The sequence below is a fragment of the Leptidea sinapis genome, chromosome 37 (genome assembly GCF_905404315.1).
Source record: "Leptidea sinapis chromosome 37, ilLepSina1.1, whole genome shotgun sequence".
Taxonomy (NCBI): domain Eukaryota; kingdom Metazoa; phylum Arthropoda; class Insecta; order Lepidoptera; family Pieridae; genus Leptidea; species Leptidea sinapis.
In genome coordinates, this window is record NC_066301.1 from 5,168,991 (window position 1) to 5,191,981 (window position 22,991).

The window sequence follows — 22,991 nt, forward strand, 5'->3', positions numbered from 1 at the left end:
TACTACCGCTTCGGAAACAAATGGCGCTCTGAGAGAGAAGAAGCGGCGCAAGAAACTCTCCCAGCATTCTTTTTTTTTGCGCTCTTTTCAATAAAAATATACAATATTGTACAGTCATTTCTATCGCTATAAAATAATCACAATCTAGTCCCAGGCTGTCCGATCATTTAGATATTTATATTAGATTTACGCCGGAGCCATTTTTTATAAAACATTTAAATTTATTTATAGATAATGCCTGAACAGTGGCTGGGACTTTATTATAGAAGTGTATACATTTACCCTTAAATCTATTATGTATCTTATGAAGCCTACTAGAATTAGTTACAAGCAATCCCTTATTTCTAGTGTTATAATAATGAAAATCACAATTAAGAGCAAAAAGGTGACGATTTTTGTGAACATATATTAAATTTTCATAAATGTACTGACAATGAACAGTCATAATATGTATTTCTTTAAATTTTTCTTTGAGAGACTGTCTATAACCAAGCTGATATATAGCACGAACAGCTATCTTTTGCAGTGCAAACACTATATCAATGTCAGCAGCATGACCCCATAGTAATATACCGTACGTCATGATACTGTGAAAATTAACTAAAGTACACTAATCTAGCGGTCGCAACATTCGTGTACTCTCTAATCTTTCTAACTGCATATGCCGCAGAGCTGAGTCTATCTGCTAGATGGGTAATATGTGGACCCCACTGAAGCTTTTTATCTAACGTGATACCCAAGAAGACCGTAGTCTCCACAAGTTCCAATCTCTGGTCATTTATAAGTACATTGGTTTGTACCTCCGCTGTGTTTGGTGTAATGAACCGTAAACACTTTGTTTTTTTACTGTTTAGGTGCAGATTATTCGTCTCAAACCAACGCACTATCTTTGAGAGTGCATTCCTTACCTCGTCATCAATATCTGCACGTCGCTTCACTTTAAAAATAAGTGAAGTATCATCAGCAAACAATACAATCTCATGGCTATCATCTACCACAAACGGTAGATCGTTAATATATATAAGAAACAAGAAAGGACCGAGAATAGAACCCTGTGGAACACCTATTCCCACAGGTTTACCGGAAGACCGTTTGCCATTTACATCGACTATCTGAACTCTTTCGCTTAAATATGATTTTAACAGATTTAGGGCTCTATTTTTCACTCCATAATGCTTTAGTTTTAGGAGTAAAGTTTCATGGTGGACGCAGTCAAATGCTTTTGACAAATCACAAAAAATGCCCAATGCATCCTGTGACTCTTCCCAGGCGTCAAAGATGTGCTCAATGAGTCTAGTAGCCGCATTAATTGTTGATAAGCCCCAAGTGAAACCAAACTGATTTTTGTTCATTAATTTACAAAAATGCATTTGTAGCTGTTGAAGCAAAAGTTTTTCAAAAATTGTACTAAAAACAGGCAGCACTGAAATAGGTCTGAAATTAGCAGGGTCAAAAGAACTGCCCGATTTAAACAAAGGTATAACTTTGCTGTATTTCATGAGGTCAGGGAACACACCCTCATCTATGCATTCATTAAATATTATTGCTAATTCAGGTGCTATAATGTCAAGTATGTATTTTACAATATTAGTCGAATGGCCCCATAGGTCTTTTGTATTTTTTAGGTTAATTAATTTGAAGATTTTTATTATATCGCTAACTGTAACATACTTAAATTTCAAATCAGTGGAAGATACTGGTACGTGTAATTTAAGCATATCATATGCTGCTTTTGGCGAAGAGTTAAGGTCTTTGGTCGTGACAATCGTGATTTCGGAGAAGTATTTATCAAATTCATTTGCAATTTCTATTTCCGAATTTATAACGCGATTATTAATATTTAAACAGATAGAGGTGTTACGGCAATTCGATCTACCAGTTTCATTGATAATTACACTCCAAGTCGCTTTTACTTTATTATTACTGTTTTTAATTTTATCTGCAATGAAACGTGTTTTCGCTTCATGACAAACTACTTTAAAGAGCTTGGAGTATTTTTTTACATATATTTTAAATTCTTCACTATTATTGTAATGTTTCTCATAATAAAGGTCCTAATAAGCGTTTACGACTTTTGTGGATACCCATTGTTGCCCAATCATTAAAACAATGTTTGATGATTACTGTCACCGTTATTGGAGTAAAAATCCTGTCAAATTCCTCACAGAAGGAATTGAAGACTAAGTTATAGTGAAAATTAGCAGTTTCACCACAGTGCCAAAATGGTATCGTATTTACCAAATTATTTCTAAACCTCTCAAGACGGCTATCCGTAACTGGTATAATCGTCACCTTTTTTGGTCTGACATTGTCCAATCTTGTATTTACTTTTATAAGTTGCCCACAATGGTCGGACTGAAGATTATTAATTATGAGTTTACTAGTAATAGTAACATCTGTAAAAATATTATCTAAACAGGTTGCTGTTGTAGAAGTGATTCTAGTAGGTTCCCAAAATAAATTGAACAAATTAAAACTTTGAAATAAATTTTTAAGGCTAGTACAATAATTGGCCGAAGGTTCAAGCAAGTTTATATTAAAATCTCCTGTAACTGCTAATTATCACTGCTAAAGACTAATAAATAGTAGACTTTTACAACGAGTGCACAAAACGAACCATTTTTATCAGAGACTTTTAGCTTGGCTGATAGTAATGTCGAGGATAAAACTGTTTTGTAGACGAGTTATAAACTCTGCTTTTCATTTCGATTGCGAGGAAATAAAACAGTAGTATAACATGGACATTTTTAACAATTTTAGCAAATTTGAAGAAATTAGTAAACGCACGAAAAAACAAGACCTGTTTCCCGCCGCCATTTTTAAAATCTTACGACATCGATATTAGGCTTGGGCTCCAGACCTATACAGCCTACTATTCAATTAATTTTGTAATATATATTTTTTTAATTAATTAAGGAACCTACCGTATTTTAATTTAAATTTTGATATATTTTATGTCTTAAAAACACATGAGGCAAATAAATTAAAGTAAATATTATAAAATAACAAATTCTATCTCTGAACTTTTTATTGTGTTTGGCTGTATAAGTTAAGCACTTGTGCACAAAAATCGATTTTGTGCAGCCTATATCGTGCACAAATAAGCAATTTCAGAACATGAGAAGTGAAAAATATATTATGCAAGGGAGAAAACACGGGGCGCAGCTAGTGTTATATAAGGCAGAGTGCGTAAAGCGTATCCGTCTAAATACAAAACATCTACAATATTTAGTGACGTGACGGTGGTTGAGTTTGAATGGTGAACTAGTGAGGTGGTTAGTTGGTGCGTCGGGCGGTGGGATCGTGAGGGGGGAAGCTCAATACTCTCATTAGGGAGGGGACGCGACTTAATCTCAGTAATGGAGTCATTGTCATCGCTCCACGCCATTTTAGATGACTTGCGTTTATTTTGATATGAGACTTTTTATGACTAGTTGTTCCCTGTGCCGTTGTTTCTGGGAAGCGCTATTTTATGCGTGTCTTTCTATCAAAATAATAGTCCGGCCACGCTTTACTGTGACTTATATTTATTCAAATGATTTTTTTTTGTTCAAACGTTGTTTAGACACTTATTAAAAGTCAGAATTTGGAAGAGAAATGCTTCCAGCCTGATAAAAATAGGTGCTAGAAACACAACGACACTAGGTTATTATAGTGCAGTGCAGTGCTTTTCAATCTTATTTATTTCGCGACTATCTTTCTTTTTCTATTCTACTATATCTATTGGATGCGCCGCAATTATTATTTTTAATGTTATTTAGTTGTGGCTGATTTATGGTCGACGATTCCCGTAGACAAAGAAATACCATAGACAACCGACGCATTGTCATCTGTGACGTTAACATAATCACAGTTGTATATAGCAAAAAATTGTCACTGAGTAATATAGTTCTCACGCAAATCGTCACATACGCATATATATAATCATAATATAATTAATCAAGACTTAACCTTAACCTTCAGAAGACTTAATCACTGGTCAAATATATAATCAAGAAGGTCTCAGTGTAACGCATCGCAAAAAACCTTTTTTCTACGCACCTCGCAGGAAGTCGCACGCACCAGGAGTTTCTAAAGGACTAGCGGGGGCCCCCAGCTGCAGAACATCGTGTCCAGGAATGTCAGCATATTGATTTAGCCACAACTTATTTCGCAATAATATTCATATCTTAACCACGCACGCACACACATATCTATATCCGTGGTACGAGAAGGAACAGGGTACATTTCATCCCGAATACCCCTGAGGATTGTATTAATGACTGTAAAAAAGATGCGGGAAAGAGTGTACCTTCACCGCTGTCGTTGAGTGGCTCCTGACGTTTGCTGCTGCCGCAAACAGCAGTAGTGTCGCCTCCTTCGTCTGGATCACTGTAGATTGTTTTTTTACCTTAAACAAGTTAAGAAATATAAATATTTCAATATTGTCTCTTTTTTAATGACCAACAACTTGTATCTCCATTAATTGTCTGGTGAGCGTGGGGATCAGATTCAATTTTTTTTTTTTATGAAATAGGAGGACAAACGAGTGTACGGTTCACCTGATGTTAAGTGATCACCGCCGCCCACATTCTCTTACAACACCAGAGGAATCACAGAAGCGTTGCCCGACCTTTAAGGAAGGTGTACGCGCTTTTTATGAAGGTACCCATGTCGTATCGTCCCGGAAACACCGCACAAGCTCATTCCATAGCTTAGTAGTACGTGGAAATGTACCGCCACACATCCAATTTTCTCCACATTTATTCAAAATAAGATATAATATCACTTATTGACAGTCAAAAACTACCACCCATTCCAAAAAGAATGCCTCAGACCTGAGAAGAACGAGCGCAACAACCTCTGTGGTATCATTAAGAAAGTCATTTATATTATAGTAACCTTTGCCACACAAACGTTTTTTAAAAATTATTTTGAATATCGTAATACTTTTTTTTGAACATCTTCTGAGATCTTGTTGTAAAAGCATCTCAGCTTACCCGAGTAGGAGGCATTATAAGTTTGTCCGTTCCTGGTGTTAACGTTATGGTTATGACAGTTACTAGCAATTTCACTTATGTGCCTATGTAGATACATAACATTATAAATAATATATTGAGAAGCAACAGTCAAGATGTTATTTTTTTTTAATTTTGCTCTCAATGATTCTTTAGGACTTAGGTTATAAATAGCGCGAATAGCTCTCTTCTGCAGCACAAATATTGTATTAATATCGGCAGCGTTGCCCCATAGCAATATACCATAGGATATAATACATCACATTGGCTCCCTGGATTAAATATATTATTATTATATATATCGACATTAATTTATCAATTTTTACGTTGACAAATTGTCGCTAAAATTTTCTATGATATATTTTTAGAATAAAATGTTATATTTTAAGAATTAAATGTATGCAGTAGCCTTCAGAGTTTTAACGGTACATACATACAAACACACAGACAAAATTTCCATAAACTACTTACTGTTTGCAGAATACACAACAAGAATACACCACAATAACTTTACCATACTGACGTTAAATATCATATAAAAGATTATGCCGAGTACCTATCGTTAATTTGCTCCTAAGAGTTGAAGAGTTCCGATACTTTGTCAAGGATCCCATAATCAGAACCTAACCAATCTTCCTTTGAAGTATATCCTTTCTAATAAAAAAAATAATTATCGAAATCGGTTACGCGTTATTGAGTTATTCGTAAATTTGTCGCGCACATACTTATAGCAAATTAAAGACTTTTATGGTTTTGTCATGGTTGCCATTGTTAGATCTGGACCAATTGCAATGGCACCAGCTTTCAAATAAAAAAAAATATCAAAATCGGTTCACCCAGTCCAAACTTTTGAGGTAACAAACATAAAAAACAACATACCGACGAATTGAGAACCTCCTCCTTTTTTGAAGTCGGTTAATATTAACAATAATTGTAAATAGAATTAGGTAGACTGTATAAAAATACGCATTTTTTTAATTATTAGTGCATATGTTGTCTATTGTTTTGGAATAGTTTTTTGAAGTCTGTTGTTTTTATGTTAAAATTTATTATTCAAACTGCTTATTATATTATTTAAAATAAAACAGCTAAGGAAGTATTACTTGTATTAGGTTATTTGTTGATGATTTGTAAATAAAAAGCTAGCTGGTGATAAGAAGTTATCAACAAGTCACACTAAGATATCGTAATCAATAGACATATAAATATACAGACAGCGAAGTGATAAAGATAAGAGTACCAATATTTTGGCTAATGGCAACTATATTTTAGTGACTCTTAACACTTTTAATTTAAGTTCCGGAATTTGAGTTTTCACATCTAGCTCATCTAGTCACTTCTTACTATAAAATAAAAAAGTGTGTGTAACATAAGTACGCAATATGAACGCGCGCAAGAAGTTACGCTTTTTTGGCGTCATCACCATCATCCGGAAGCCGTCCACTGCTGGACAAAGGCCTCCTGAAAGAAAACAAAATTTCGTATAAAAATTATTCCTCGTGCTATTTTACGTTTGTAGAATAAACAATATTGTAATAAAGAAGGTTTTAAATACGACCAATGAAAATATTATTATACCGCATGATGTAGTTAAAGAACGTGTAATTAAATATCATTAAATTATTTTTAAACAATTAGAGAGAATTTTTTTACATAAATAAAATTTGAAAAACAAAATTTTATGAACGATGCGGGACTCGAACCCACGACCACCGGCGTTCCGTGCCCGTGCTCTAACCAACTGAGCTAACCGTTCGAGTACCGCCTCGCTACAAAATTCTGTTTACTTTGTTCAACTCTCATGTTGTGGCTTTTTAGCGAGGCGGTACTCGAACGGTTAGCTCAGTTGGTTCGGCATCGTTCATAAAATTTTGTTTTTCAAATTTTATTTGTGTATTAATCCTAGAAGTGAGGGTTATCACTAAAAACATAACAATTTTTTTTTAAACTTGCATATAAATTGTAATTATATATTGAAATTAATTTAGTTATCGTCCATTGGTTGTGGTTAAGTAGACATAAGTACAACTTCAAAAAAATTTGTGGCTTCTAGTAATTTTCTTCACTCTCATCGTTTATTGATAATATCTAGTCGTAGCCCTGTATGCTTAGGTACCATTAACACCTTGTCATACCCTTAATATGGAACCAAGTTCCATACCGCACAGTACGGGCTTGGCGGATGGGGTCTATAATAAAAAAAATCAGGGATTGCACTCAGGAGTGCAGGCAGAAGTGATAACTTGAACATTAACGTTGTACATTTTTGAATATTTTGGAATGGTTAGGGAATAATTTCACACGAATTGCTTTATTTATCAGTATAAAAGTACTAGCGTTTATGTGGTTAAATACAATATTCATTTATTGCGATATTGTACACAAAAATGACAATTTATATAACATAAATTTAACACTTCAGAACTATTACAATTATTTTACACTAAAAAGTTTATCTCTCAGAAAAATCAAGTATCATCAATTATTCCAACGACTGTCTTACGAATTTTCGATCAGGCCACGTGTAATATTTTTTCCGTCACGAAGCCATCGCAGCCATGCGCGGGGTAGATGTGAAGCTGAATCACTAATTTCAACTACACTTTCAAGTCAGATTGACCGAGTAGTCTATAGTATATTTTTATTTTACGAATACGTAAAGCACAATTAATATATAAATTAGTTTTATTTTCTCTTTCAATTATTATGCTGACATTAATATGTTTTTTTGTGAAAAAAAAATTTCAACTGCATATTGGTTTCACAAAACCACACTAGTTCTTTTTTAAGTAGGAGTTCAATTATTTGTATTTATTAATCAACTAGCTGACCCGACAGACATTGTTCTGTATATAATAAATAAAATAATGTTTTTATATGAATTTGTCAATAATATATCATAACATCAAAAATTACTAAAATATGCACTCTGCTGTCGTAATGAAATTATTTCACAGCAGAACTGTCAAACCGTGCGTCAATAAATCCACTCATAGAAATTATGTATGGACACAACAAAGGAAAAACAAATTTAGTTGTTTATATTTAATTTAGCAGCATTTTCCAATTTATTCGCCTTTTGAACCTTCCCTGTACTTCCACAAATAATTCAAGACCAAAATTAGCCAAATCGGTCCAGCAGTTCTCGAGTTTTAGCGAGACGAAAGAGTTTTAACGAACAGCAATTCATTTTTATATATATAGATAGATAGATAATATTATACGTAAATCAATAATAATATAATTGAAAAAGAAATGTGATTCAAAACGGACGCATAGTGATAATTTTAAGAAAAAAAAATTAAAATAAATCTTTACTGTCTAATTAATAAACGCAGTGTAAAGTTACTCCAAGTTTAAAATTACAAAGATAAGATAGGTCAAGTGGTCTTAGAAATAAACTTAGTTTAAAGTTATACTTGAGAATAAACCCAGCATATGCAAAATATTTACAGATAAACATTTTGCTTATGACTGGTTTATTTGGACGTAGTATAACGTTTCCCGTGTTAATTTGCAAGGCTGCTTGACCATCAGAAAACTCCGAATTATCATTGTATAGACAGTGTTGTCAGCGATATAGCAAACATTTTGCATATACGAGTACTTGGTTTATTCTCAGGTATAAATTTATACCATGTTTATTTGTAACTCCGAAAAAGTTTTAAACTTGGAATAACCTTACTTCGCGTTTATTAATAACAGACTGAGAATATCGAGAAAAAGAACCTATATTCTTGAATTCTTGAAACCCTACATACTGTTCAGACTCCGTCTATTGTTCGTAGTGCTACAACGAACGTAGCGATAACATAGAGATAAGTTAAGTGTGGTGTTCAATAATGCAACAATATTTGTGTAAGCAATTTGTGCAGGTGGGAGAGGAGAACTTCGAGGATTACCTCATATTTATAGGTGAGTGAAGGAAGTATAAGGACATATCATTCGCAGTCTGTGCTTAAAGACAATGTTAGCACACTTTTCTCCTTACTCGTGTATCAACTGTCACTGTCAGAATAGAACCTAAGCTGAATAAATGTTTTACATTGCTGCTTATTGAGTAAGAATATTTTAAACAACTGGAGTAAATGCGGCAGTGTATAAATATAGAAGCCTATTATGGTGAGATTTGTGTCATGTCCATATTTCGGTTTTGTTTTTATATACGACATGTATTATATGTCTATATGTATGGAATGTCATTGATATAACCATAAACTTAGTATACTAGCGTAATAGACAGACACTCACCTCATTTCGGCGAGACTTAATTTAAAATCTTCATATGTGCTAGTTTTACAGATGTGTCAGTGAGGTAGTGAAGGGTGTAGTATTTTTCTTTTGGTCTTTACCTATGGCATATATTTTTAAACGGCGTCAATTCACGTATACAATATTTTATTATCCAACACCTATTTTGTTAAATGATTATAATCTCAGAAAATAGAAATGTAATATTTAGTGTTTTAGTGCATATTAATAATAATAATTCTTTTATTTCAGGCCAATTACGTCGCATAGTTAAACACATTAATTCTTTATTCTAATTAAAAGTAAACTCAAAAACTAGAAAACCATCACTGTATAAGGGTGTGGTGTCCAAAATATAAAAATGTAAAGATAATATTAATTATTATTAACCTAATATTAATTACAAGTCCAATTTATTTTTTGTTACTCTCCATGTGATCAGATATATCGTCACATATAGCCGTGAGGATTTTATTTTTTGAGCTGCGCAATCGACTCCAAAATGTCGCGATACTCGCTCTTATTACAGCTATTATGTTCTACGAAAATAAACATCATGGAAGTAGTATTGAAGAATAAGCATTTCCCAGAAAAGTGTCTTTATTTGAATTATTGCTAATTGTAACAACACAATCTACTACAGAACAAGACACCATAATATTTTTCAATTAATACGCGTTAAAACACAGAACAATAACGACAAAAACACTAAAATTAAAACGCGGTCCAATTTGACAGGAGACTAATGGACACTAAATTGTTTCAAAACTTATCCATCGTCTTCATCTATTCAGTCTCTTTCTTATACCTAGGTTTTTATGTAAGGAAAGTTATCTGTCTTTCACACAGGGTTCCTCTATTACGGTAGTATAAGAAGTTTATGGATATAACCCATTGATATGTAAAATACTAAATCGTGTCGAAATAAAGAAAAATTGTCGTTCGAGTTGTGATTTAATAGCTTCAATCAGGTAAGGGGTATTTGGCGCGGAAGGCAGCTCTGAATTTGCGGCCCACGCTGGTGTTGACAAAAGACGAGTCCGGCACCTACACCCTGAGCTTCAGATCTGCGCTGATCAGCTCCAGCATCATCTTCACTCCTGGTGAGGAGTTCGATGAAGTGAAGCCAGACGGCGTGAAGGTATATCGATGAATGTGTTGTTGTTTTGATGTGGTAATTGGCCTTTACAATACTTTGTATTTCGTGTAAATATGTGGGTAGACAAAAATATGAATATGAATATGGCTTTTGTACTTTGAATATTTAGACAGAAATCGATACTTACACGTTACAATAAATATGTGACAGCCTTTGAAACGTCATTTTAAGGCTGTCAATTATAAGACTTCACATAGCTGTCTGGGTTTAACTAGTCGCAGTCTCGGAAAAATATGAACATCTCATATCACCTCATTGTGACCCAAAAGTCTCAGTGGTTAGGGCACATCCAGGTTGGTGCAAAGTTTTATATGACGAATACAGATGTATATTCATGTATGTTTATGTACGTATATTGTGTTAAATATGTGTCCTCCTTTCCATAGGTCATAGGTAATAGGTAATCCTTTCATATAGGTGTAAGGTGTACACCTATATTAAAGGATTCACCTATAGTATAGGCTTCGTCTATATTTGTGTTTGACAATGTGTTAAAGTGAGTCAATAATATTATTATAAAAAAAATATACCAGTTGGTAGAACGTTCCAGAATATACATACTTAAATATAAAAAAAATATTAATAGTATGTTTCTTGAAGAATAATGAATATAATTGAATAAAAAATCAGCACAAAAACAAATTAACAATATAATATTATAATTAGTATGTATTCATTAATTTTATGTTATAGAGTTGTGGTGAGTATTTTTCCCCCTTTGATGTAGTTTAAATAACTATTTATCACTGGGAGAAAGTATATCACTTTAATATATTGAGGTATTCTGTATGATTTCAGTAGATTGTATTTATCATATAAATGTCTAACATAGTCCCTCCCTTCGATTCTGAAAAAATAACTAATCGTATTTTTGCAAAACCTACAATCAATTCAAATAGAAACACTTATTACTGAGCCTAACGATATGCTTATCACAAAACTCTGTCCATATCAAAATATAATAATAATAATATTGACACACTTTTACACAAATTATCTTGCCCCAAACTAGGCATAGCCTGTACTATGGGTGCAAGACAACGATATATTTAATACAATATACTTAGACTTAAACATACATAAATACATATAAACATCTATGACTCGGAAACAAACATCCATATTCATCATTGATTGATTGCACCTACCGGGATTCGAACCCGGGACCTCTAGCTTAGTAATCAGGGTTAGTTAGTATCCTTTTATATAGACTATATAAATGTATTTGCCTTGCGATAAAAACGTAACGGGTTCGGTTCCTATCTGGGGTTGATACTTCCGGATAAATTCCGAGCACATGACCGTAGAAGGAGTATAGATAAGTCCAGTTTGGGTCTAGTTTTAAATCTGGAGAAAATGCAATCAGCAGTAGTTTGTTGATTATAGGCTCAAGTGTTAACCTTCCGTAATCGGCAAGTGCCCCCGTGCGAATTTTGCGCGCACAGCGGCCTGTTAAAATTAGGATGATATGAGAGAATGTATAAGAAAGCTATCGAAACAAGCTATAAGACCATGCAAAATAAACCATCTTGTAAACGAAATGAGGGTCAGAACTTGGTCAGGGCGTAATCTAATTTCTATTTTGGTGTATATGAAAGATCTAGTGCCAAAGGGCACTTCCCGATTTCGGAAGGACAAACGTAAGCCCCACGCTCGGCTCGACGATGTAATATTTTCGTGTTGAAATCAGGTCCGAGCCAAAATAGAAATAGCCGGCAACAAGCTGATTCACACACAGGCAGAAGAGAACGGCAGGAGTTCGCTGCATATACGGGAATACTTTGACGACCGAATGATAATTGTGCGTATGTTTTTTTGGACGACTATTATGAGCAGTGATTTTTGAGTTAGTTTGGTCCGGTGACCCAAAGACCTTAATGTTTTCCAGTACAATCGCCTAATTACGTCCCCGTCGGTTACTTTTTTCTAAATGACGCGATACAAAATTTACTTCTGGATATCTGATTTGAAAATTAATATTACATTAACCATACCAATGATTATAATTATTGTTAAAGATACAATCTCAGTATTGATTGATTATGTAACTTACTTACTGTGATCTCAATTTCATCCCCGGGATGGTAATAGGCGCTTAAAAAATATTTTAAAAATTTCACTTTTGTCATACTTTTTTCAAATTTTTTTTACAAAAAGGGGACGCTATTTGGCGACTGTACTATAATAGCGGTATACTAAGACTCATTATAAAATATTTAATAATTGGTGAAGATCTGGCACAATATCGCGTGTTGACAAGTTTTTTAATGTAATAAGCAGTGTTTTTTATGTACAAACTTGAGTTATAACACCACTCCTCCATCACTAACGCGCTGCTTAGCCACTAGTTGTGGTAAAAGAGAGACAATAACTGAATATGATGATGGACCTAAGAATATTCAATAAAAAAATGTGTTGTAAACCAATTTTTACCATGAGAGGAATTCTCGTGACTCCCATCTTAAATCCAGCCGTGACATGAATATTGGTCTCGACCTCGATGGGAACTTCTGATTTAGATGTTCAAATAAAGTATTAAAATTTTGGCCGTGATCTAAACTTAAGATTATAGTCTAAACACATGGTCTTTTTTGGTACGGCTGGACCATCGAACGGTCCGTTGGGCGCATCGCACCTTTTGCTCCGGCGTAGTACACGATACTGTCCGGACGGTATAACAATAATTTTGTGCGATGAACAATGTGACATACCATCGAATATAGTCCGCTACCAGACCGCGTCCAATGGTTCGGCTGTACCAAATCCGATCATATGTTTAGGCCAGGGGTGCTCAAGCTTGAAATGCGGGCGATCTACCTCAAAATTGTTAGACTACGATCGATCGGCTCTGAGAGGCTTTAAGTATGTGTGATGATGGATTGTCGTCTAGGTAGAGTGTCACGATGACATAGATATTAGTTTTGCGCAAAATATGCATTTTTTTAGTCAAGGTAGGTGTAGGTCTACTCTTATGTCAATGAAAAAACTCATAATTATTATTCAAAATTGCGAGTTTATTGGTTCTTGCAAAACAAACGCGTTGTAAAGTTTTAAGCTTAACTAAATAGTGACTTTGGATGTTGAAGCGTGACACTGCATGTCCTGATCATACCTTTCATAAGATGGTACGTTATTACCGATTTTAGTTTATTATACCGGATTTATTTCTCGAGATCGACTCAAAAAGCACTCGCGATCAACCGTTTGAGCACCCCTGGTGTAGGCTATTAGATGCGGTCAAAGTTTGTGGCCTCTATTGGTAGAAATGTGTAATAACCCAAGGAGATACATCTTGTTTGTTGGTACTGGACCATTAGTGTGACAGGCCAACTTGTACATGATCTACAGTAGTAATATAACAAGTGTTAAGTGTAGTGTACTGACATCTAGTCTTAACAGAGTATGTGTTAACTATCATTGTCACTGTCTCGACATCGACAGTGACATGAACCGTGTGACGTTGAGTGCTATATAACGAATGCACATTACAGCGGAAGGCCAGTTCTAATCGGCTATTGGTTGCGTGTGGACGTGTCCGGGTGTAGTGCTACATAGTAAAGATTGGTTGTTTCACTCGAGAGCAAACGATGAACATTACATTAAGTTTAATTTTGAAATATGCTATTTTTCAGACAACCACAGCGGAGGGCTTAGAAAAAACTGCAATCAGATATTTTGAGCTCATTCGATAGTTGAGAGATACTCCTTCATGTCAACAACGAGAGAAACCTCAAGCAGTATTGATCTAGTAACTAATTAAACACCTGGAAAAAGATCTTGGCCTGATAATAGAAAATAAATAATATTAACTTATTGGTCTTTTCATTTATTGTTTAATTAGTATACATCAACACCTCAGTTCCAAAGTTTACAATTTGTCTATAATTCAGTAAGTTTGAAATAAGTATGAGAAATTGTACCATATCCTTTATGGAACAATTTTAACCCACCATTATACCAAAGAGAAACTAGTCGATAAGTGAGTTTAGTTCTTACTTCCATTAGTTTTGGATATTATCGTTTTCCACAACGGCGCCTATTTCTGCCGTGAAGCAATTATGTGTATTATGTGTGCATTACTGTGTTTCGGTCTGAAGGGCGCCGTAGCTAGTAAATTACTGGGCAAATGAGACTTAACATCTTATGTCTCAAGGTGACGAGCGCAATTGTAGTGCCGCCCAGAATTTTTGGTGTTTTTCAAGAATCCTGAGTGGCACTGCATTGTAATGGGCAGGTCGTGTCAATTACCATCAGCTAAACGTCCTGCTCGTCTCGTCCCTTATTTTTATAAATAAATAATTCATACACTAACAACTCGAGTTGTTTTTGAATTTTGTTAGTACTCTTTGGAACTGAGGTGTCGATATTATAAGTTAAATAAAGATGTTCCAAAAGTTATTATTATAATATTAGGTTTATAAGGCTATCTACGGTAAAATAAATCAGCTGAATTATTATGTACGCAGTCACTCAATAGATGGCGTGAATATTAAGATAATAATCATTTTTCAATTCGATCATTGATCAAAAATGCCCTGTAATTTTTATTTTAAATAACACATTTTATAATACTTTAATTAATTATTAACAATTCATGAATTACTAGTTTCAAACTTTTTAAAATTGTGGAATAGTGTGCGCCATTTTTGTTTTATAGATATAAAATAATTATCAAAAGTAATTCTCACAAAAATTATGCATTTTCAGGTTTAGGAAATTAATAAATTTTGGATGGAAGTAATACGCTCACGAATATAGCTACCGTGAATTCCACAAAATCCCAGAAGAATTCCTACGGTATTATAATAAAATATCCAATTAACCCCAATACCCGTATCAATAGCGAGCGAGCAAGGCGCCCGTTCCCTATTCCATTAAGCCCTCGCAACTTATCTCCGCGTTATTTACACTGACCGTCTTATGTAGCGACACCCCTATGTAGTATATAAGTGAGCAATCGTGGGCCGTGTGTCGTTGTTTATGGGGTGGTGTCGGTGTGGGGTCGCCGGGGTGCCGTCGCCATGGCAACGTCGCCCGGACGCCGCTTTCGACGCCCGCAGTGTCGAGCGAGCGCCACCCCCCACCCCGCAACCCGCACGCCGCAAGTGACAAGCGCGGCGAAAAAGCACAACCGCCCTAGTGCTCTTGACACCCTCATTTTCGAAATCCGACGGACTTTTTTATAGCTCATCAGCAATATTAAAGTGATACTTACTCGAGTTTCCCTATATTTCAAACGCTATGAACAGTAGCTTCAAGGCCATGCTTGAACATATTGGAAGATCGTCATAGACCGCCGTAGCTTGCGTTTTATGTTTTAATCTGATATGAGTTATAATTCTTGTTAGAAGCGAGAAAATGAGAGAAGTGGACTATAGGAGATTATTTTTATCATCTCCGACATTGTTTATATAATAATATATATATACCAAAATTAACAAAAAAGGTAAATACAAAATTATATCTAAATTTTAAGACATTTGAATTTATCTATTGTAATACTATGTACCAGAATTACTCGTCTAAAGGCAAAAGGTTAGTTTTATAGGATAAAATATACGTAAACTAAAAATATAAGCTAACAGCTTTATATTAATAAGTAGCAAAAAAACACACTGGGAATGTAAGTACCAAAGCAAACAAACTCAAAAGTGCTGCACAGTTGTATGAGACAGTGTTGGCATTAGCTTTGATATAATTCGATTATCATATGCTTTTTTTAAATTATGAATTCTATGCAAAAACTACCTTAATGGTGGAGATAATATCTATCCTTATTTTCATTGTAAGTACTGGTCTTAGCATATATTGGAGTAAATACTAATTATATACGTTATTGGTTTGTACTTCTCAAAGAAAAACGAACTCTTATAGGACTACAGGTTTTTCCTTTACTTGTGCTGTGAGAATGAGTTACATTCTAAATTTCATGGTTTTGCAACAATAATCAGTTTATATATAGGCCCTATAGTCATTGATGCAGCGAAGCGGTAAAAAAGGAGATATAAATAGCTGAATCTTTTTATAGGGTTGAATTAGAAGCTTCATTATATACCGTCATTAAAAAAACCGTTTAAAATCCTTGACTGTAATTAGTGATCGTAGACGAAACATACTTATTTGACCTAAGATTCAAGTTTTGTGTTCTAAACAAATAACAGAGTACTAAACAGTGGTCTCCACCACTCACATGCCATATGGCAACGGCAGTATCCTAGTGGTTATAAAGTTCACAACTTATAGTATCATCATCATCATCATCAGCCGGAAGACGTCCACTACTGGACAAAGCTATAGTAGGGCCACTTATAGTATACGTCTCATTGAATTAAATCAGATATATATTGCTATTTATATAAGTTTATTGGAGTGTAAAGCATAATCAGCCTTTATAACCTAATACATATGAAATAAAAGCTAAATTTAGCGATTGCATGCAGACGCATGATATATGCAGATAAAAGATATGTTTCGGTCAATATATGTGTGAACGATGGTCACCCTAGCCACCCACCCTAAGTCAGGCCGAAGTAGCCTGGCGGCAGGGCCCTGGGGGCGAGCACCTTTTGTTTAGGGCCCCCACCCCCTCCCTTCATTTGCTCGATCACGATGTTGTTTGCAAAAGGTTTAGGTGCCTAAATGTAAAAGGAAATGTCACGTTTTCACTTTTTAAATGCCCCCTGTTGAGAATATCTCTAGCGTGACTCCTTTGTAGGCAGACTTGTATGTGTCATTGTGCTGAATCTGTTCTCAGCACAGAGCGTCAAAGCAGATGAGTGAAAAAGCACATGCTCATCAGATAATTCTTTTTGCTTTAAAACATGGTTGCACAAGCGAAAGAACAAATTATGTTGTATACTTTGGAATGGCACCGTAGTTAGTTTATTATTTTGCGACAGAGATTGGACATCTCATGTCTCAAGATGAAACCGCAAAAGTGCTACTGCTCAATAGTTTTTCAAGAATTAGCGATACTACTACTAGTGGGAGGCTCCTTTGCACAGAATGCCGGCTAGATTATGGGTAACGGCGCGTTTTTCTACCTTGAAGCAGTAATTTGTTAACATTATTGTGTTTCGGTCTGAAGAGCGCCGTAGCTAATGAAATTACTGGGCATATGAGAATTATGTCTTACTTATTATGTCTCAAGGTGACGAGCGCAGTTGTAGTGCCGCTCAGAATTTTTGCGTTTTTCAAAAATCTTGAGCGGCTTTGCATTGTAATGGGCAGGGCGTAACAATTACCTACCATCAGCTGACCGTCCTGCTCGTCTCGTCCCTTATTTTCATAAAAATTAAGTAATCCAAAATTGAACGATTCTATTTGCGTGGCACATAGAAAAACGGTAGAACTATTATTCAGACCACACCATATAACACTCTGGGCGGATTCGACCAAACACGATGTTGCACAACGATAACTATACGGGGATAATTTAACTCCTTGTATTTATCCCTTGGATATTTTCATTTTAGTTTCTCCAACGTACTTGCATAGGATACATAATAGCTTTAAGGGTAAATGTATACACTTCTATAATAAAGTTCCAGCCACTGTTATATAAATTTAATTTTTTTATGAAAAATTGGCTCTGTCGTAAATCCTATTACTCCACTGCTGAATATCTAAATGATCGGACAGCTTGGGACTAGATTGTGATTATTTTATAGTGATAGAAATGACTGTACAATATTGTATATTTTTATTGAAAAGAGCGCAAAATAAGAATGCTGGGAGAGTTTCTTGCGCCGCTTCTTCTCTCTACGAGCGCCATTTGTTTCCGAAGCAGTAGTAGTTGCTAGTAGTTATTAGAAATGACATCAAAAAGAATTCTAAAGGAATCAATTTTGAGAAAATAAATGCCTTTTATGCATTTTAACTTCCGGAGTACGCTATCTCGGTTTTATATCACATGGTTTATATGTGAATGATAAACGAATGTGTAAGCCGAGAAAAATCCATGTTCTATTGTTTTTTCTTACGTGACATGAAATGCTAATTCAATTTTGCAAGGCGGCCATTTTGAAATACGATGCGGTTCATATATTGGATGCGGCACCTTTTGATTGAAACGTGGACCCGTTGAGTTTCTTGTATGTTCTTCTCACGAGCTTTAATCTTCCGAACATATGGTAGATTTAGTAATTTATAAGAAATAGTTATAGTGACGATTCAAAAGCGCTTAGTTTAAGCTTATAATTGAATTAAGTTTATTTTACTTTGACTTTGACATCTTCATCAAAATCAATTTATTATTACTTACAGAAATCACACTTGAGAATGTCAAAATCTTTTTTTCACTTACCATCATTTGGGTAAGGGTTGAGCATTAATGAGAAGAAGTGGCAAGAAACTCATTGCTACTCTTTTAAATCAACACTTATAGCTTCACCGTTTTACATATTAATTTAATTAAAATACATGGCCAAAAATTAAACAACAATGCCTTACACTTAATTATTTTGTGATTAAAAAGTCATATTAAGATGTGAAAGTAAATATGATATAACTAACGGACACTGTTTGCCTCCCAAATACAGCATTTATATATTCTTTTACAATATCATTCCAGAAAATGTACAAAACAAATGTGTTACGAAATTTAAAATAATTGTTAAAAAACGTTTCTGTGGGAAAGGTTATTATAACATATTGGATTTTTTAAATAACAATAAGGGACGAGACAAACAGGACGTTCAGCTGATGGTAATTGATACGCCATGTCCATAACAATGCAGTGCCGCTCGGAATTCTTGAAAAACCCAAAAAAATAGAGCGGCACTACAATTGTACTCGTCTCCTTGAGACATAAAATGTTAAGTTATTTGCCTAGTAATTTTACTAGGTACGGCGCCCTTCAGATCGAAACACAGTAATGTTTACACATTACTGCTTCACGGCAGAAATAAGCGCCTTTGTGGTATCTACAATCTCGTCGGCATCCTGTGCAAAGGAGCCTCCCAGTGGTGGTGATAGCACAAACTGGGAATTAAGCGGACACCCTCAGGCTCTTTAATCCATATTTTGGGTGATAGTTTTTGACGTTAAATAAGTGATTTTCAATCCTATATTGGATAAAAATATTTAAATTAAACATAGCTTAGTTCAATTCAAAACACGTGCCTAATATTATCAGTGCCTGCTTTGGCAATACTTAACTTTTTTAATCATAAGGCGACACGTAATCAGAACGCAGTTAGTCGTCACATCAAACAAGTCTGTTAAAGTTGTTGGCGCAACTTTGATTTAAAACTCCAAGTTGAAGTGAGAGGGAAGACTTATGAGAGATGGTAAGTTTTAATTTACTTGTCGTTGTTACATATTTACCTGAACAGTAAAATATGTTATGTATTTAAAGTCATTACCCTCGCATCTGTGATAAATTATACAAATAAAACTAAAAATAAAATTTTATGAAAGATGCGGGACTCGAACCCGTTCCGAGCGAACGGTTGGCTCAGTTGGAAAGAGAGCTCGCACGAAACTCGAGATGTAGCGGGTTCGAGTCCCGCATCGTCCATTAAATCATTTCTCATCTGAAATGAAAATATAGTAAAAACTGCTTATATTCATTAGACGAATATTTTCAATTAAAAACTTGACTATATATTATATTATAATACTGCTACTAATCTTTTGTTTAATTGATATTATTGTAACTAATTATTTAGAAATTTATTTTGTAATATTTGCACGTCATAAATGTGGCAAATTTTGTTTTCAAATTTTAATTGTGTATTTTTTTATTCATTTATTAATACTTATGAGCTGGGACTTGATTCAAAATGAACACAAACAGTTTGTTATCTTCAAGTACCAAAATTCATGGACTATGCGTATACCGCTATATTACCAATAATACTCGGACGGTTGGCTCAGTTGATAAGCGCTCAGACGGAACCCAAGAGGAGCGGCTTCGAGTCGCATCGTCCTAACATGAACGAGGTTTTACAGCGTAAATAATTTTATTTAATACGTGACTCATATTTAAAATATATTTTTTAAATATTATATATTAAACAAAACTATTTTGCATTCAGATAAATTATCGTCGTTGAATTGCCTGAATGCATACAAACTGTATAGTATATTATACAAACGATATTTAAGTATGACCGCGGCTTAATAATATTTTTATTAAGGCATGCACACACTCACTTCACAGTTTTAACAAATACGATTCGCTTGGATTGGATTTGTTAACATTCATTTATCTCAATCGGTTCGTGCACAAAAAAATATAATATCGTAAACACGTATACGGATTATATTGACTAAATAAATAATGCAATATAACTGATGATTCATTAACCGACTTCAAAAAATGAGGAGGTTCTCAATTCGCCGGTATTTTTTTGATGTTTGTTACCTCAGATATTTCGACGGGGTAAACCGATTTCAGCCGACGTAGGTTTGTAACTATATACATAGTTTTAGGTGAGATGTGCTTGTGTCGCACGCACTACGTGACAAGGCGAGAGGCGAGGGTGGGGCCACCAGTGGACACCGATTCCAAAAATACCAATAATTGTAACTAAAATTAGATTGTATAAAAATACGCAATTTTTTTTTTGCATCTTAATACCTACTGTTTTAGAATAAGTAATTTTTTATTACCTTTTATCCGTTATAACTAGTAGTTTTTATACTTCATTTTGTATAGATTTTACTAATATTATACGGATAAATGTAAGGCATTGAGCTTTTCAATTCTTCTTGTGAGTTTTAAGATCAAATATTCTAAAATAGTGGTCAATGCTACAATACCAATATAAAATATACCTACAACTTTGACAATGGTGTCATATTTCGGCTTTACTGAATAAACTATTTTTGAGTTTCTTTCTAAATATATACTCCTAGATTAGAATTCCCAAAGTAAACGTAGCATACATACTTAGCAACGAGCGGTCATTCAAAATGCGTTGATTAAAGACCTGGAGTGAAATAATAATAATAATAATAACTTTATTTCCCAAACATTACAATAATTAATAATAGTTAGTAGTTACAAGTTACAAATAGTTCTAAATTATATTATTAATTATTTATATACAAAACAGGGAGCAAAGACAGCTAAACTAGTATGAACTGTGTTTCAGCTGTCAGTGACATCTCGGTACAAGACATCATTACCTATATAGTCAATCAAATTATCAAAATCAGATAAAATAAAATAAAAGTATAACTTCTAAGAATGTGTGTGTATGTGTGTGTGTGTGTTTAGGTTATTAAGTTGTTTTATTGTGTAAAATTCTCGGTCTAATGGAAATTTAGCCCATGGAGCCAGTTTTTGGTTGTTTTTTTGCATTGTTATAAAGTCTGTGGGTATATATTTAGTCTTGCGTTGGCTGCATTATATATCTGGTTACTGTAAATATAGAACTGTCGTCTTGCCAAATTTAAAAATGAACTACAAAAATAGAATTGAACCGTTAAGCTCAAGAACATCCAGGATAGCTGAGAATTATGGACGACTTCTGGCGTACCAGGCGATAAGTTGACGAGTGGCCAAAAAGTAAATTAATGATTTTTACAATAAATTATTCAAATTCAAACATTGCTATTCAAAATAGGATATGATTATGAAAAGTCAAAAACTACCAACCGTTCCAAGAAGAATGCCTCAAACCTGAAAAGAACGGGCGCAACAAACTCTGCGAGCTTTTTTTTTCCATAAATATTATTATACTTATTATTTAATAGCCTGAGGGCGGTCGCTCCATTCCCAATATGCGGTATCATTAAGAGAGATTCATTTATTTGAATATGGTAATACTTTTCTTTTGAACACCACAAAAGACTTACTAACTCGACTTAGCCGAATAGTAGGCGTTATAATTATAAAAATTAATGGTATAAATATATTTAATAGGAAACCAAGCATCAACAGTAGTTCTTGAAAGATAATATTTAATCTTTATAGTTTTACTCTGAGAAGATACTATGAGGATAAGGATATAATGCGTCCTAACGGCAGAAGCGCCTCCATTGAAACACTTCATTGAATTATTTCTCGCTTATAATTTATAAGTGTCAATACTGTGAGTGATATATCACAATCTCCACATAGGGCCGTACATAGCAAAAAATACTGTCGCCATATCGATCGCGACGGGTGTGAAGCTCCTCCCACATTTGACGCGCGGGGTGTTGATTGGTCGAAAGCCGCCTGCCGGCACGGACGTTCAGCTTGCGGGCTCATCTCACGGACACGCAAAATACGTCATGATGGCGTGGTATAAACGTCTCCTGTTTGCAATGATTTATTATTTTCAAACTGATTTCAATATAAAAATCAAAGCAGTGCCTACCCGTTGCTCTTTTGATCTTCAGATTATAATAATCATTGTTCCTGGACGCTACAATTTCGAAATTTTTAAATACCGACCGGGGAGTGAACGTTCATTGACTATTTATTTTCCTTTATATTGTATCTGAAGTCTGTATTTGAAGTTAAAACTCGAACGGCAACGTATAACTAATTATGTAAGAGGTAGTTACCACCTCATCACCTACGAGCTCATACACTGATGACTGACATAAAATAATTTACTATCTACTAGGTAGGTACCTACGCCGAC

At 34.5% G+C, this 22,991-nt stretch overlaps 2 protein-coding genes across 5 annotated transcripts in view; one reads left to right on the forward strand and one right to left on the reverse strand.

Moving 5' to 3' along the window:
• The window catches only part of LOC126975738 (zinc finger protein 573-like), a 358,061-nt gene that overhangs the window by 57,785 nt on the left and 277,285 nt on the right, over window positions 1–22,991 (forward strand). The window lies entirely within an intron of this gene.
• Window positions 1–22,991, reverse strand: part of LOC126975737 (Fanconi anemia group J protein homolog) — a 115,597-nt gene that overhangs the window by 31,490 nt on the left and 61,116 nt on the right. For all 3 annotated transcript variants that reach the window (XM_050823748.1, XM_050823747.1, XM_050823746.1), the window contains one exon: window positions 4,292–4,390. In XM_050823748.1, coding sequence (XP_050679705.1) covers window positions 4,292–4,390 — 99 coding nt within the window. The remainder of the gene's footprint in view (window positions 1–4,291; window positions 4,391–22,991) is intronic.